Here is a 19484-nt window from a genome sequence, read left to right as displayed (position 1 = left end):
TTTATCAGTATTCTGTGTACATTTTATCACTGCCGCAGTTAGTCATTTATGAAATAATATTTTATTTTTATTAAAGAGACGATAAATGTTCATTATTAATTAATAGCTATCATTCATACTAAAGAATTTTCCTAATTTGACTTAGGATATTTTACAAAGCACTTAACAAAAGACCACAGACAGACAGTGTGTGATAACTATCAATTCTTAAAAATAATATTGATAGTGTAAGTAATAATTTAATAAAAGTTATTTACATAAAATCTGATCTGAATATTTGTAAGTATATATCTAACATAGAACTAGGGTTTGAATACCCAAAAGGAACCATGTGGTCTATCAACTAGACTACAACGATTCACAGCACGGTATGAAATTGTATTTTATTTTAGCACTGTCGTAAATCTCCACGCGCAGGCCATAAAACGAAAAGAAGCCTTCATTCACGAGTAGGTGTGCGAAGATAAATATGACACATAAATTTCACATTTTCAACAATATCAGGTTATACACATCTATTACACCTTGATGTACGTTCGATGATAGTAAAAATTGTCAATAAAATGATACAGTATATTTAAAATATAATATAAAATATTGTTATAAATTTTAAAGTATCATGACTGAGGAAATAATTTTTTTATGACCCATAAACTTGTCAAAAATGATATATGTTATGTACAACTTATTGTATAGTAGGTATAACTTTGCTTAATTATATAAACGCCCAAAGTAAAATAATAGCTATAATTTACAATGTTAGAGTAGTTGATAATGTACAAATTTTCGATATTTTTTTTTCAAATTTACAAAATAACCAGATTTTCCTACAAAATTTGTATAATACAGTTATTATACGGAAATTGCTGGGAATATGGTAGGCGTAACAAAATGTTACTGCGGTTTACGAGTTTTTTATTATATCTCGAACGAAATGTAGCAGTGAAATGTAACGTATTACCGGCTTACTTTCAACAGTTTATATAATACATCTCTTTTTATACGGTTAGTTATTTAATGTCATTTCGTAAAAGTATTTAGGCTTTACTCCTTTTGGTTTATATTATCAAATATAAGTCCATATATTATATTCCTTCCTAATTAATATTCAATGTGTTTTCTTTTAATAAACTAACAGTTACAATTCGAGAGAAATTAATTTAGAGTCGATATAAATATTCATTATGTAATATAAACAACATTATTAACAACGAAAATACGTATATAAATATACAAATGCAAACCTACATCCTTTAATACAACAGAATTGTATATATAATATAACTATACTATAACCACAAAACAACGTCAAAAAAACAAACCATTATATTTTATAAATTGAAAATTATTATTAAAATATATACCATAAAAAAGATTGTTATTATTTTTTATCAAATTCATATTTTTATAAGAATGAATAAAAAAGGATTTTCAATAAAGTTCATTTCAAAGGTAAGAAATAATATACACGAAGCTTATGTCGTTTCTAGTCGAAATTACCAAGCGAGTAAAAGCCCCCTTTAAATTAAAGACATATCCAAAGCTCACGCACTAAGGTGGATTGAAAATAATCCAAGTAGAAAATTAATCCTTGATTACGTACCACTCCCACTGTGATTTGGGAATGACGTAGATGTCGAAATTACGAATATATGGAAAGGCCTTTACAAGGATTAAGTTTAGGTCACATTATCTTTGTGATGTATTAAAGTGTCGAGATCGATGTTTATTTTACATAGTATTCTTTGATTATTTTATATTACTTTTTTAAATTTGAAATGTTAATTATAACTTCAATTTTTATTAATGTCCAAACTATAATCATTATTTTCTGTTTAATCCAAAGCTTCCTTTATTTATGTTTGTGATGTACAATAAAGTATAATTCATTTCATTCATTAGTTTTAGTAACGTTACTGTTAAATATAACAGCATTTTAGATGTTACTTCAGATTTAAATTTCAATATTATACAATAAACGCGGACGACTGGTATATTATTTGATAAGTATATCATGGTTTCTTTTTCATTTAAAGCTTCTCAGAGATAATATTCTATATTCCTAAGAAAGAGTAGCTTGAAGTACTTATAGTAAATCACTTATGTACCGAGTATAAACGATATAATAAATAAAAAGCAAGCATATTTTAGTAAAAATAATGATAAGAAATTAAATTAATGGCGTGGATGTAATGTATATTTTATAATATTGCGTTTTATTTCCTAAATGTCTCTTCCGCGTACTTTATCTCACCATAATATCTGCGCGTATGAAAACGAAACATTTTACTCCCTGCGAAACATCCCCTTCTGTTAGTCAAGTTTGATACCATCGGATAAACAAATTCCTTAACGGAGGTAAAGTTTCTTCAAAAATAAAGTCGGGTAACAGTTTAAAAGCAATGCTTTAACGAGATAATGTAATTAATTTAGATATTGCGTAAAAGGCAATCTTTGGTTGAGTTAATTTAAAACAAATATTAAAGTTCAATCTCTGTTTTGCAAATAAATCTTTGCGTAACAAAATAATCATCCTCTAGACTTTGATTTTTTAATTTCATTATAATAAATAATTGTGTCCTATGGATAAATAATCTTATGTGTAAAAATAATAAACATTTAATCAATTACGTTTTATCTTTCAAATCTAAAAATAAAACAATACGTTATTTATATCCGTAAAATAAAATTGAGCAAACATAATTTGAACTCTCGATAAAATATCTATTTTTAAAAAATCTTATTTTTAAAAGCTAAAACACGCGTGGTTTGATGTTTTCAAATATAAACCTACGCATTTTGGAATAACTTTGTATGGGTTGTCCGAACGAGACACATCAATTTATGACATACCGTTTAACACGCCTTTAGTAAAGACAAATGTAGTAGGCGCTAAAAGAATTCTTTAATAAAACTCAACATTGAAATATATTCCATTTAATTAAAAACAAACATTGGATTCGAACACCAATGTTATCGATTAGTTACATGTCTTTATATAAATGTACTTAATTTAAACATTTTCTTTTTTCAATTTAAACTTTAATAGTAGATGCAATAAAATTGATATCAATAAAATTCTTAGCCGTGTAACTGGACAAGTACGTCGAGAAATCAATTGTATCACGTGGCAATTTATATTTTCATTGAGGGTCCCTCTCTAAAAGATCAATTTCGCGCTTGGACAAGTTTAATGTAAACTTAAGTGCCTAGGGGAGACACCAAATGAAAGCCGGCCCCGATGCCTTAACAAATGTCTCTCTTATTCAATTTTTCGTGGTTGTTCTTAGAAATTTGTAAAAATGTCATACTAAACAAAGTCTTTGTTAGAAAAACTTTTGTTTATTAAATTAAAAGTATTGTTGCTTTAAGTCATTGTTACGTTTCTTGTTTTTACGCTTTTTAAAACGTTGACATTATAAATATAATAGAAAAAAAAATTGCTGTCTTGAAATTCGTTTTGAAATAAGACCATTCACATAAATTGATTGCTTCTGTACAAATATACATATTATAAAAGTGAATCTGTTGGGAATTATAGTATCTTGGAGAATTTATGCAGACAAAAAAATTATATACTGGTATCAGAATTCATATCAGTTCCAAATACTTTCTTAAAGATAAAATGTTAGCACACCTCAAGTACTAATTTTTTATCGATATATACTAATATTGTAATGTATGTAACTCGGTCTAACACATCTTAATCATCTTGCTTAAACCTCTGAATCGATTTAGATGAAATTTAATATGGAAATATAGTGTAGGTCCTGTTGAAGGACTTATATTACTTCGAACATAGGCACTATACTTCATTCGTATATAATGTCGTTTCATATATGGAAAGCTGGAAGTTGAAATTGACGTATTAACTTCACAGATAACAGTGAACAAACTTGCGGACAAAAACACAGTTGTACTCATTGTGCAGTCACAATTCCCTAATTTTTTTTTCTTAGCAGCATTTCATCAATAAGTTTATTTCCTAGAATATGAACTATGTGATCATCAGATATAATCATTGGAATCTGCAATCCTCAGGTAGCGGCTTAACCGAAGAAGCCATCATAGATTAATAATTTACGTTCTGAATTAATACTAATTCCGTCATAAATACAAAATTATTTAATTAACTTAAAAATTACTTTTGATACAAAAATAATTTCAAACATGGTTTTTTTACCATATTTATAATATAATAAACACCACATCACAACAAATGAATAGAAAATTTCTAATTTACATTAAGAAAAAAATCTGAAAGACTGAACTGTGTATCGAGCATCTACCAAGCCGTAGCTATAGAACTGAATAATAGAATCCGCTACAATTTTTTTTCTTTTGAAGAAACTTTTTTATTTTTTCATTATGGTATAATTATTCGAGACAGGGCTAAAATTATGTGAAGCATAAATTTTTATCTATTATGACACCAAATTTAAATTTCTCAGTTTCTTTTACGGTATAAAAATAGAAGCCTCGTTTACAACGTATGAAAATTTTAACATGCCTATATGATACCAAATTTCTATACCTCGAACATCGGAAGAGAAAACTTTGATGGAAAACCACATGTAGGAAGAAACGCTGTTACTTGAGAAAATTTTCACGAAGGGAAGTTTCATGAATTTTATCGCATATGCTGCAACAAGCACACTCGGAGCCAAACAAGTTCGGAATACTTCGTATGTTTGAATTGAGATCCTAGCGGGATCCAGTCTGATTGATTTTATCTGGCAGACTGTTTGCGTTTGCAGAAAGTTACCGATGCAAAAGAAACTATATTTTATTCTAATAAAAAGCTGATATTATGTTCATAATTTTAAGTCTAATGAGATCTTAAGTTAGAAAAACAACATTTCAAATAAAAGGAGAGTTATTTCTGGACAAAAGACTTTGTCCAAAACGAAGACTAATTCAGTTCCAGTGCGGCTTGATTGTACATATGATAAATATTACTTGAAAAATGCAGTTTCTAAATACATTACGTCCTTTTAACATTATAGTATGTTAGATTATAAATAGTAAGTTGTTAATAACGAAAATCAAAACAACAGACAATATTACTTTTACAAATATAACAATTATGTAATATTGTTAAAGGGAAGATTTATCGGGTAATAAATTTTCATTTTATATTACTGTGAGGACAAATATTTTATCTCCAAAGGCAGATACAAATTTATTTTCAACCAAATAATCTAAACAGGTGCAAGCCATTCCAGAACGCCATTTGTTTGCCGTCAGTAAACTTCACCTCGTAACCCTAAAATCTAATTGGATTTAATTCCATTAGCAGAGGTCCAAATGGGGCCCTTTAATTGTGCTGACCAACACCGGTTCATTATACGGGTCCCGGAGGTTCGATGTTTGCGTGGCGTATGATAGTGCAAAATATTCATAACTGACGGTAAAACTGTTTCAAATGTAAGCAATACCCTCATAACTTTCTGTAACTTTAGACCCGAAACCCACCTTGTTGTTTGTTGATTTTATATATTGGATACAATATAAATAAGAAAATTCTATACGTACTCATCTAATAATTTTCAAAGTTCGAATAAACAGATAAACAGTTTTAGACACTGTTTTGACCGGATTCTTACCGAACAATTTCACCCATACATCCAAGAGTTTATATAGAATATATTTTTAGAAACGGAATTATAATTAAAGAGTTTATTTAGTTACAAATAACTAATGTTGTATTAACAGGACGTTAATTTCAACGTCGCCTCCTCTTACAACTTGTACTTAACACGACCCTAAATCATTCATTAAAGTCTTAATTATATTAGTAAAAACCAAAATGGTTCCCATAAATATGTAAATTTTACTTGACCTTCATTTCAAACGGTTGCTAATAGTGACCTAAATACAATTTAATTGAATATCCATCTTCAAGTTTACAATACGAGTAAGCTGATCTAATTTTTTCAAATACTGAAATATAAAATATATTTGCTAAAACTAAAAATAAAAAGACTGAAATATTTTTTATTCAAAGTAAGTATAAACTTTCAGTGGTGTAAATTGTGGGCTTTCGTTCACGTAGGTCAGGACTAGGTCGAGCACATGCATTTCTACCTTCTCGATGCTTGATGCTAATTTCACCTCTGATAACTCTCCAGTCGAGGCATCTGTAAGAATAAACAAGAACTTAATCTCCTTGAACACGACTAAACGTAAGATAAAGCACACGACATAATTCAGTGTGATAAAACAAAGTTACTATATATCTGAATGCTAATAATAAAGTACTGAACGGGTTTTCATGTGGTTTTTACAAATGAATCAAATGTTTCACGAGGAAGATTTAAATTATGACTAATAAGGGTCTTGGGTAATTTGGCTAAAATGTGACATTTGTTGAAGATGCCGGAAAAAACTTAAGCCGTGTTATACTTGTGTATTATGTAAACATTTTATGTTGATCCATAATTTACATATGAAGCTGGAATGGGTAAATAATACTGTACCAACACCCTTAGTGAATTTTCAATATTACTTCAGTGAGATATAAAATAAATATTAGACAACATCAAATACATTACTCTGATCCCAATGTTAGTAGCTAAAGCACTTGTGTTATGGAAAAAGTATTATTTAGATTTTCTTCTAATGAAATTATCATTTAGTAATACGACCAAAATTAAACAGTAATAGAAGAAAATTTAATCAATGACGTAACCGTACCACATTTGTAACAAAAATTTATTAAACTAGAAACTTTATTTAGTTAGATAGTAACCTAATGACTAGTACGAAATAAAGATAAACTTCTATACTTAGATATTATGAACTAGGTGTGCCCGTGACTTTGTGCGTATTTGAATATAACAAAAACGTTATTGTTCAGTTCGCAGATTTTAATATAACTTATTTATTCTGTATTAGGCAGCTTTTGATATATTAAAGCTGCCGACGTGACGGCGGATTGGTGGCATGCACGAGGGCTACTAGCTAGTACTTGTACATAGCTGCGTAACTTTATACATAATTCTAAAATAAAAGTCACCTAAGGTACTTCCTATTACATCACCTGCCAGTAAAAGTCCCATCAAAATCGGTCCAAACGTTAGAGAGATTAGCCGGAACAAATAGACAGACACACAAATTTTGTAAAAAAAAATTGATTTTGGTATATGTACCGTGTATACATATATATTCATCTAGTAAAACGGTTATTTCAAGCGGTTATTTTAATATTACAAAACAGACACTACAATTTTCTTATATGTATTGATGTACTATTATACAAATGATATGCGTTTTTTTCGCACATTATCCTCATACATAATTTTTTAAATACCAAATTCCAATATACGATAAGCTTATCAGCAAAACACAAAACTTAATTTTGAAAATTAAATTTCAATGTTGATTTATTTCTTCATTTTGCTAATCTTATGCTTAAAATATTTTGATATACTATCGTAACGAGTAAAATTATCAAGAATGATTAGTAAATAATCATCTTATTTATGATTTATGTTTTTTGTGCACCAATATTTTCATTTTGTTCGTGTATTATGTTGAGAAAAAAATCATAATTATCAACAATATAAAATTAGGTAATAAAAAAACACAAGTTATTATTTTTATCCTTTAACATTTTTACGATTGATGATAAATCTGGAAAAATCTTACAATTTTTTTTTTATGTTATAGGTGGCAAACGAGCATGAGGCTGGTGGAAAGTGACTACCACCGCCCATGGACATCTGCAGCACCAGGGGGCTTGCAGGTGCGTTGTCGGCCTTGGAAGGAGTGCGCTATTTTCTTGAAGGTACCCATGTCGAGACAAATATATGTATTCTTTCTAAATGATTAGTCTATCAAAAAATTCTCGGTAACAGCCCGGGGTTTGGAACTCAACTTTACAGAAAATAGAACCCTGTGTCTCGGAAAGATCGAAAAGCCGCTAGTCCTGCACCAGAATTTCTTCCTGTCTGAGCAAGGAATAAAGAGCGAGCCCATGCACCCACACTTGTGTACTATTGTCAATTTGGTTGGTCCAATTTGAAATAGGCAGACGTTACAGAAATCAGAAGTTTGTAACCATACTTTTGCGGTGCCCAAGCATTTCTACGACAACGTGAGCAGCTCCTTGAAAATTGTACAGTCTCGAAGTTATTATATACAATTATACATGTGTAATGTGTTAACAGCTTCGATCAGACCTTCTTCAAAAGTTCCTAGCAAGCAGCGAGGCATTTATAGAGTGTTCATTTGTTTTAAATGCATCATATGTATTATTATGTATCTGACAATAGTGGGCATGGGTCAAGTAATTGCTGTTGCTGGCAAGTGTGCTCTTTTCAAATGTTGAAATTTAAAAATTTTGTAATATTTTGAAACGTTACAGATTGTAGCACTTTTAAATAAAATATTTTTATAGATCATGGAATCAAAAAACGAATGTGAGTTCGCTAAAAAAATAACATTATAATGGATTTGTAAATCCCTGACTGCAAGTACAAATTTTCGTCGCTCGCGAGCGTTAAACGCCATCTAAAAAAGGCGTTATTGCAAATGTCTCATGAACGTTGCCACGTTTGATAAAAATTATCAGAATATTCTAGAAAAAAAGGAATATCTATTTTTTACACATATTGAAAGTGTCTGAATAGTTAACGAGAATCGCACGATGAAAGAAAAAAAAGAATACGCTCTGAATCCTAAACCAGTAGGCTTCAAAAACATATGTATGTATATATTTTTTTGTATTCATATATATCTTCTAAGAATAAAATAAGCGTATAAAAGTTTTAACCCATCATCATCATTTCAGCCCATCTGGGTAGGTACCACTCATCAGATATTCGTTCACTGAGCAGTAATGGTAAGTATTATTGAGTTCAAATATGAAATTAAGTATTACAGTGCAACTACAGACACAAGGCATATAACATCAAAGTTCCAAAAGGTCACCAAGCTGAGGAACTAGGATGTTTAAGTGCATTAGTTTTATCAAAAGGGTAAAATTTGCATTCGGAGACAATGTACATGTGTAATCGTAATCACATACCATCAAACGGTTCATTTACTTATCCATAGAAATGTCTATAGAAAACTCCGCGACAGCGTATTTTATTAATTTTAATAAGCCACAGTAACAATGTATCCCAAGTTTAAGAGATTTAACAAGATAATTGAATAAACTTTAAAAAATGCATGAGGCATGCAATGAGATGTTATCATCGCAAAATGAGCGAATGATCGGAAGACTCGAAAGTAATTTTGGAAATATACATTTCAGTAATTCACAACATATTATTGTTTAAACCCTAACCTAATCCTAACCGGGCAGATTCGCACTTTTTAGCAATCTGTTATCATGTATGTATTTATTATATTTTAATATAATAATCTTACATTTATTTTATCTTTTATCGAATTGTACTTTTACCTTATACAATACTAGTTGTCGACGGCGGCTTCGCTCGGGTTTTAGGGAATTGGTTGTCATATGCTAGGTAAAAAATAGTCTATGTATACCTTGTAATTCGATTTTGCTTCATAACATTAAATTTCAATCAAATTCGGTTCATTAGTTTGGCAGTGAAAGAGCTACAGACAGACAGATAGACAGAGTTACTTTCACATTTATAATATCAGTGTAGATGATACGCATGGTACATACAGTACATAATTTTTATATATCAGAAATATATATTCCAAACATGACACAGACATTTTAAAAATATATCACGTCACAGTAATAACAATTATCATTTATGACGAGTGAGACTCGACGACGAATATTATCTTCGGCAATTTCAACGATTATTTAACTTCGGCGCTATCGTAGATGGTATTTTTGATAAATTATTATTACTCGGTAGAGTATAAATTATGTGCGATTCGATACCTTAAATGCATTACGTAGAAAACTCGCAATTAAAATTCTGACTCTCCAGTATACTAAGAACGTTTCCATTATTCTAGAAACAAATGAACGGCTGTTTTATTCTAACAACAATTTATATAATCATTATTTACAATTAAATGTATGCTTATTTTACCTATACCGCCTCTAGACTATTTCCTTTGCCACACATTTAGCTGGAAGAGATCGCTTTAAAGCGATAAGAACGCCTTTTGTAACATCTATATTTTATTTTATTTGGTTTTACTAAAACCGTTTTGTCTTGGTGTGCAGTAAAGTTTTATTATTATTTTTATTGTACCCTATATGAAAATTAATTAAACAACATCTACAGCTGCATACCAGCCTTCACATATATATAATGAAGTTCAACATTTACACATACAAAGTTTTAGATTGACATTTTGTGTCATTTTCAATAGCTTTGAACATTTTTTTTATGGCATAGGTGGCAAAAGAGCCACCTGATGGAAAGTGACTACCACCGCCCATGGACATCTGCAAAGCCAGGGGGCTTGCAGGTGCGTTGCCGGCCTTTATGAAAGGTGTACGCGCTTTTGTTGAAGGTTCCCATGTCGTATCGGTTCGGAAAAACCGCCGGCGAAAACTGGTTCCACAAAGTGGTTGTGCGAGGCAAAAAATGTCTAAGAAATCGCACTGTTGTGGATTTTCGGACATCAAGGTGGTGCGGGTGAAATTCAGAATTTTGACGAAATGTCCGAAGGTGAAATTCAGCAGCCGGGATTAATCCGAACAATTCCTCGGAACATTCCCTGTGAAAAATTCGGTAGACTGCAGAGTGATCCAACATCTCTACGCAAAGCCAAAGGATCAAGGAGATCGGAAAGGGCTTGATCTTCGATAACTCGAGCCGCTCTACGTTGGATACGGTCAAATGGAAGGAGCTGGTACTGGGAAGCACCCACCCAGAGGTGAGAGCAGTACTCCATTTGAGGCCAAATTTGCGCCTTGTAAAGTTTTAGGCGATGGGCCGACGTGAAATACTGTCTCGCCTTGCTGAGCAGAGATGGCCCAGCGGTTAGAACGCGTTCATCTTAACCGATGATTGCGGGTTCAAACACAGGCAAGCACCGCTGATTCATGTCAAATTTGACATTGATGATGATTTATGACAAATTTCATAAAAATTCTGCCACATGTGTATTCCACCAACCCGCATTGGAACAGCGTGGTGGAATATGTTCCAAACCTTCTCCTTAAAGGGAGAGGAGGCCTTTAGCCCAGCAGTGAGAATTTACAGGCTGTTGTTGTTGCTGAGCACACCGAGCTTTTTTGAAGCCAATTTGGCTTTGCCTTCCAATTGACCGCGGAACTGAACGAGGCTCGAAATATCAACGCCAAGTATTCCGATACTACCTGTAGCGGCTATCGGGATGTTCTCAAATCGTAAAGACTCAAATCGTTTTGGGTTGAAATGGACTAAATTTAGCCGGCCCCAGTTCGAGACTTCGTTTAACGAAGACTCGATTTCAGACACAAGTTTGTTCCGGTTTTCTTCGACGTTTTCCGGAGAAATATTAGCGCGGCCAGTGTATAAGGTGTCAACGGTACTGCCATCTGCATAGCAATGAATGTTCCCGATTTGCAACAAATCATTGATATGCAGAAGAAACAAAGTGGGTGATAGAACGCAGCCTTGTGGAACACCAGCATTGACGAATTTTAAGTCAGAGCATGAACCGTCGACAACGACCTTGATGCTCCGATCTGCCAAAAAGCTGGTAATCCAATTGCATAATTTCCCGGGAAGCCCATGGGAAGGAAGCTCCTAAAGAAGCGCTTTTTGCCACACGCGATCGAAGGCCTTCGCTATATCCAAGTTGGATGCTAATGCCTCACCCTTCTCTCAATTGCTTCAGCCCATCTATGAGTAAAGTAAACTAGAAGATCACCGGTCGACCGACCCCGACGGAAACCGTACTGGCGGTCGCTAATCAGCTGGTTCTCCTTTAAATACCACAGGTGCTGGCAGTTTATAAGGGACTCCATTATCTTGGAGAGTAAGGAGGTGATGGCTATAGGCCTATAATTGGACGGATCTGAGCGGTTGCCTTTTTTAGGCACGTGTTCCTGAAGGGAAGCAAACCAGTCTCTCGCCAATTCTGCCAATGTACTTCGACTTCGCCTGAGCAATCACGTTTTTGAAGGACCTAGAAGCAGAGTTATATTCCTTTCTGAATGTGCTGGTGTTTGCATCACGAGACGTCGATGCGATAGCCCAATCTTCCTGTAGCGTTCCCATTTTCGGGGTTAAGCCGTTTTACAGAAACGACCAAACCAGGGCTGGGACTTGCCACCAATGAGCACCGCAGAACATGGAATGAAAAGCTTCTCACCCTGAAGCACCACATCGGCGACAGATTCAGCAACAACGTTCGGATCATCCATCGAGAAACAAACCCGCCCCCATGGATAAGATGCAAAGAAGGACCGTATCCCATCCCAATCTGCTGACTTGTAGCGCCACACGCGACGGCAGCCCGCGAAACGAGGTCGTGAGTACCGCACAACCGGCACTGTACTCCGGACGAGACAGTGGTCAGACGAGCCCAGAGGGGGATCGACGACAATCTTGTAGCCGTCCGGATACGAAGTCAGCAGAAGGTCCAACAGGGAAGGTGTATGATCCTCCACGACCGGCATTCGCGTTGGCGAGGTGACCAGTTGTGTCAAATCATAAGCCAAAGCGAAGTCGAGAACAGATCTACCCGCATGATCAGTGGTGCGTGATCCAAGCCACTCTCTATGATGGGCATTGAACTCGCCCGAATAATGATCTCTGCGATGGAGTCTGCTGCAGTACGGAATCTGTAGCCAATTGGACTTGCTCAATCAGACGGTCGGTTTCGGCATTACCGCTATGGGACCAATAAAGGCACGCGTAGATTCGCGGATGGTCGTTGCTGTCTACGCGCAGCCAGATAATTGATAGGTCCTGCCCTTCAAGGCTGCTGAGGCGTCGAGAGCAGATATCATCTCTGGCGTAAACGCACACTCCAGCTCGTGGTACAAAAGTGTGCTTCAATTTGTACCCGGGGTAAGAAAGAAAAGTCGTATCGACAGGAGAAGATATCTGGATCTCGATAAGAAAGAGCAAGGCAGGCTTCGCCGTCTCAAGGTGAATGTGAACGGCATTGAAGTTGGAGTTGAGTCCCCGTATGTTGCAGAAGTCCACAGCGAGTGTGGTAGGGGTTGCCTTGTGATGCCTGCTCCACTTGCACACTTGCTCCGAGCAGTGGCGAGCGCAAAATTACATTAAATTCTGCACAACCATGTTGGGGGGAGAGGGATCGGGCCTTCGGAACTCTCACTTACCGGTCGAAACGCGGTGACATAGCTCCACTTTACGCCGATTTTAAGTGAGAAAGTGGTACTTCCCCGGGCGTGCCGGCCCATTCGACTGCAACCGAGAGGTATGCAGTGTGGCACTACCTCTTATAAACATGAAAATCGAAACTGATAATATGTATTATTATGCATGCGTCATTTGCGCTATGTTAAGCTTATCTGAAGTTTATATTTTAAAGATGAATAAATAACATGTTACATAAACCGTGGCAAAAAAAATCTTTTAGCAAAAAGGAATATAAATACTTTACTTAAGTAACAAAACAAAAAAAAGGCGACTTCAAATTGAAACGAGAAGGATTCTATCAAACACTATCCCAATTATTCAAAACGATTCATAAATTTTGGATTTCCTAGGAAATAAACAAAACAATATTACAACCAAATTGATAACTTTTTCATTCGAAGTCATTTAATTAGTAAATATTATACCTTCGGTCGTAATATTATCTATGAAGCATTCGCACAGACACTGAGTTCGCGCTTACAATGTTCCGTCCATCTTATCTTGAACAAACGAACGTAAGTATTATATAGGTATATTTGAAATTTAGCACACATTTAAAAATAAATAAAGTTTAAACTCATTAACCATACAATAAACTGAATATTTTCATTTCAAAAATTACGGTTACGCTTGAAAAGTTACATAAAATTTGGGTTTTACAGACAATTGAATATCTTTAGCGTCTACAATCTTCGGTCGATAATGATAAGCTCGCCAGTGATTATCTACTCTTACATATACTATAAATAAAAGGAAACAAATATTTAATACACAATTCTCACCGAACCGAAGATACGTCAACACGAACTTAAAAATGCCTCCGAACGCAACCGATTCATCCTTTAACGGAGATCCCGAGGGCAATATAACTAATTTAAAAAGTGTTGATCCAGTTCCACAGGCAATAGTGGATAATACAGAAAGTTATCCTTTGAAGATATTTCAATCTTCACTAAATCTATTGGCGCACATATTAATTGGAGCTACAGTGGGGATATCAATTCTTTTTGCGTGTAGAAGTCCATTGCCATTGGGAGCGACTCCGCTACATATTGTTTTGTGTGTGATTGGTGTGAGTATAAACCACTTCTATAGATCTTTTAATATTACTTTCATCTTATGTTTATTTTTTATTATTATTACTCGGAAACATTTTCATAAATTTTGTATGAATTTTAGTACCAGCTACTAATGGGTGAAGCGATTTTAAGTTTGTGCCCTCACAATGGATGGTCTGCGAGTCTTCGGTTAGTCGACAAGCGCAGGGCACATACTGTCTTGCAAATTTTGGGTTCAGGACTTGCTATTGCTGGGAGCATAATCAAAGCATTAGATAAAGCAGTGAACTGGAATACGTTACATGGTCAATTTGGTAAGTCGACAATTTGCTTCACTAGAATGGAAAAAAAAATAGTAACAGTTTTATATTTTGTATATATTTATTTTTAAAATATACATTACAGGTCTGGTGGCTATGGTGTTTACGACCGTTTGTCTCGTTAACGGATTGGCATCGCTCTACGCCTTCGAATTACGTAAATGCCTTCCTGGAAATTTGTCTAAAATCACTCACATTTGCTTCGGTATCGTGGCATTTTGTGCGTCATGTATCTGCCTCTGTTACGGCTTTGATAAGAACAATTTTAAAAATTGGGCAACACCTGCACTCACATATACCTTTATGGGTTTCACAGCCTGTTTCACGGCTATTATTATAATCAACCCGACGATTACATTCTTCAGCAAATCTGTACGTGTCTTCAAAAAATAAGGTGACAGTATTATTTCATAGTATCGATATAATAGATTTTTTTTAATATTCGAATCTCAGTATCCTTGAAATAGATAAGTTCGTAATCGCTTTTTAACAACTTTTGTAAAAAGTAAATATGTACAATAACAGAATAGTTTACACGTATAATAAATCTTATTGCATTTAATATATGTTTTTTTATTGTTACTTTTTTTATTATTTGTGTATAAACGTTTCTAGATGTCGTAAAGTATTCTTGTAGAATAAACATTAAATTATGTTTCTAAAATTCTTTATAAGAGTACCACATACTCGAATTTTATATTGTCTATAAATGTATGTGTATATTGTTTTTATACATGTAGATAAATTAAAAAAACGAAGTTCTAACATTTCATTAATAATAATATAATATTAGCTATACAATAAAGTAAACCACCATCAAAAATATTATAAATGAATATATAGACATATTTATCCTAAACGAATAACCATTAAGACTAAAAAAGAAATGTTTGTTCTTTTGTATTAATATATATGTAGTACCAACATGGACAAAGATTGAGCCTTAAAATAAATTCCCACAACCCTTTCTTTTTCCTCCTGTATCGTAATCTGCTTCTCGTCACTAGGTGGTAGGGCTTTCTGCAAGCCCATTTGGGTAGGTACCACTCGTCATATATTTTACCACTAAGTAGAAACAGTATTGTTAAGGTCCGGTTTGAAGAGTAAAGAAGCGTAACTACAGACACAAGGGCCATAACAGCACAGTTCTAAAGGTCATCAAGCCAGGGAACTAATTTATTACAATTTTGCAATGGTTATTCCAAAAATGATTAAGATTTTATTGTGCGCCAATATATTATTTAGGCAGTCGTAATCACGTACTATCAGGTGATTCATTTGCCTGTCGACCAGCCGATAAAATAAAACAAAAAGGAAACGATATGTATAACGTTTATAGATCTCCAAAATTGCTACAGAAAACTCCTCGACAACGTAAATTTTATTAATAATTCACAGTAACCAATCCACATGGATCACAACTTTTATGGATGTTACAACACATATTGAGAGCCTGTAAATTTACCACTGCGGGGCTAATAAGAGTAGGTTTGGAGGAGTTACATATAGATTTTCACACAATATTGAGCACGAGATCAGTAATAAACACAAATTTAGTAGATAAAATTTCAGAGGTGCTTGCCTGGGTTTGAACCTGTAATCATCGTTTAAGATGCACGCGTTCTAACCACTTCGTCATCTCGGCTCTCTGATATTACAAGATATAAAAATAAATATATAAAAAATGGGTGAGGCGCGCAGTGAGATGTAAACGTCTCAAAATAGGCAAATGATTGCAAGACTCGAAACTAATTCTGGAAACATATACACATATATCCTAACCGTGCGATATTGTACCTAGTAGCTATCTAGTTATCATTTATTTATTGTATATTTATGCACATTAACAATTAACCATATGACAAAACAATTTAACCCCAAAGTGAAGTAGGATATCTATATCACGTAATAACTTAAGAATGAGTTAAACCTAACCCAGAGAATATTACGGCTATGACTTATTTCCCAATACAACAATCTCCTAAAAATATTATTACATCTAGATGATTTTGAGGCGTCGTCTCACACTATTGCTGATTCATTTGTTACTTACTTTAATTCGAAAAATATTTATTTCGACCAAGAAAAACATACCGAATCTTGTACTTGACAATTTAGAAAGTCTTATAACTTCCGATAAGAATTATACAAAGTTAATTAAAGAATTTCTAATAAAACAAGTAAATACGATACAAAAATAATAGAACACAATTAATCCTTATAATTATAATTAATCAAGATATTGTAGGTAATCATGAAGATACAAAGGAAATCATGTATAGTGAAACAAAGATGCACTAATTCTAAAATAAAACTATTAAAATAAAAGGATATTTACCTTATTTATAAGAAGGTCCATCATTTTGACGATTGCACTTATCCATTGATCTTTAAAACACTGCAAATAATAAAAGAAAAATCATCAAAAAACAATCGAACATTTATGAGATAGCAATTTCAGAATTTATTAAAATAATCATTTATTAAAATAAATAACATTAAACAATATTTTATACGAGATCCAATAGATTATTCAGAATGACACAACCTGCTTGAACCTTTAGCAGCCACGATATCATGATCTCAAAAAAAACTACCCATGTATATCTCTTTTGTTTGATAATTGAGATAGGCGAGGAGTGTGGATTAGCAGTGTATATTATTTGGAATACTTTTGTATTCGAAATAATTTTAACTAATTTCTACTCAACTATCCACGCTGAACACAAATTGACAAGTAAAAGTGATTTATTAGTTGGAGTTTTTGCAATACTTGACATTTTCCGAATTTATTGATTCGCCCTTAAATGAACTTGATTGCTGATTATTATATTTATGTAGTCGGCATCGAATGTTAAAAATATTATGTTCAGTTAAAGTGATCCGTATTACTAAGTTACTAAGCGTTAAAAGTAAAAATAATACTTATATTTTATAACAAAATGTCTCGAAAATGTGTGAATAATTACGACAACTTTTGCAACATTTCATCAGTATTACATCAAGTGTTCAATATCACCTGCAATAAAAAAGCCTATTATTATTATTACTATACTAACGAATGAATAAAATACTAGGATAAAAGTTGGGTTTCACATTTTTGTTGCAATCCATGTGATACAGGCTTAAGGAATTGGCTAAATAACGAAAAACCATTATTTCGATTTGCAGGGCCAATGCAAAGGCGAGAATCGACAAATCATGCAACTGATTATTATTTTTGCCTGACAAGTCATGTATTTTGAAATGACAAGGATGTATCTAAAAAAAAAAGAAAAAAAGAGATAGTGTATACGAATCTACCATCGCCTACTAAATTATGAAATTAGAAGGAGTGACAACTATAATGAACTTATAGAAAATATGTTATCATAATTCCAAAAAGTGATTTGCAGCATGTCCTTGAAAATCCACTTTTTCCATTCTCATTTGGATTTCTGGATAATTTTGGGACTTTAAGCGGTGAATATGGGGAGCGCTTCCATCAGGATATCGCTTACATGGAAACCGATATCAAAGATGTTGAAACGTTTCAAGGTTGGCGGATTATTGCTAAACTGTATGTCGATATATTCCAGAATCAGAATATAAGAGGACAGCGAAAAAAACCACGTCGGAATTGCACTTATGATTAAAAACTGTTGTATTCTGTATTTTTTTTAAAAAAACGTTTTTATTTTTTCTCTAAAAACAGAAACTAATTTTAATGTTTACTAATTATTTTTGTATTCAGTACGTGTACGTCAGTTATACATATCGTAAAAAATATTTATTTTACATGAACAATTTTGGTTTTGAAAATTTATTTTTTAAAGTCAAAATTTGTAGACCAGTGTTATTATTACTAGGTAAAGTATAAATTATGTGCGATTCGATACCTTAAATGCATTGCGTGGAAAACTACCGCAATTAAAATTCTGACTTTCCAGTATACTAAGAACGATTCCATTATCCTATAAACAAATGAACGGCTGTTTTATTCTTATAACAATTTATATAATCATTATTTACAATTAAATGTATGCCTATTTTACCTATACCGCCTCCAGACTATTTCCTTTGCCACACGTTTAGCTGGAAGAGATCGCTTTAAAGCGATAAGAGCGCCTTTTGTAACATTTATTTGGTTTTACTAAAACAGTTTTGTCTTGGTGTGCAATAAAGTTTTATTATTATTTTTATTGTACCCTATATGAAAATTAATTAAACAACATCTACAGCTGCATACTAGCCTTCACTATAATGATGAAATTCAACATTTACACATGCAAAGTATAATATTGATACTTTGTATTATTTTCAATAGAGTTTGAACTTGAAAATCGAAACTGAGTTTATATATTAATATGCATGCGTCCACATTAATTTTGCACTATGATATGATCTGAAGTTTATATTTTAAAGATGAATAAATAACATGTTACATAATCCGTGGCAAAAAAATCATTTACCAAAAAAAATACAAACACTTTACTTACGTAACAAAACAAAAAAAGCCGACTTCAAATTGAAACGGGAAGGATCCTCTCAAGCACAAAATCAGTTCAGCGGAATAAATAAATAATTATTCAAAACGATTCCTAAATAACGGATTTCCTAGGAAATAAACAAAACAACCAAATTGATAACTTTTTCATTCAAAGTCTAACTGACTTTGAATACGAGTATATAGTACCTTCGGTCGTAATATTATCTATGGAGCATTCGCACACACACTGAGTTCGCGCGTATTAATTTGGGTTATAATTAGGGTTTTACAGACAATTGAATATCTGTAACAATCTTCGTTCGATAATGATAAGCTCGCCAGTGATTATCTACTCTTACATATACTATAA

General features: G+C 33.0%; 1 protein-coding gene and 1 long non-coding RNA gene across 2 annotated transcripts; one reads left to right on the top strand and one right to left on the bottom strand.

Moving 5' to 3' along the window:
* Positions 1-5979: 5979 nt before the first annotated feature.
* On the bottom strand, positions 5980-19400 carry LOC124535667. The gene is made up of 3 exons (XR_006966821.1): positions 19125-19400; positions 16985-17044; positions 5980-6140 (listed from the first exon to the last, which is right to left on the bottom strand). It is a non-coding gene; the product is annotated as an uncharacterized LOC124535667 (long non-coding RNA).
* On the top strand, positions 14028-15208 carry LOC124535665. Its single transcript, XM_047111954.1, has 3 exons — positions 14028-14340; positions 14448-14640; positions 14732-15208. Exons 1-3 carry the CDS (start codon positions 14083-14085, stop codon positions 15037-15039), a joined length of 759 nt encoding a protein of 252 aa, XP_046967910.1. The 5' UTR covers positions 14028-14082; the 3' UTR covers positions 15040-15208.
* Positions 19401-19484: the final 84 nt, after the last annotated feature.

The sequence above is a fragment of the Vanessa cardui genome, chromosome 15 (assembly GCF_905220365.1).
Source record: "Vanessa cardui chromosome 15, ilVanCard2.1, whole genome shotgun sequence".
NCBI lineage: Eukaryota > Metazoa > Arthropoda > Insecta > Lepidoptera > Nymphalidae > Vanessa > Vanessa cardui.
Note: the sequence above shows the minus strand (reverse complement) of the source record. Positions and strands in the feature narration are given on the sequence as shown.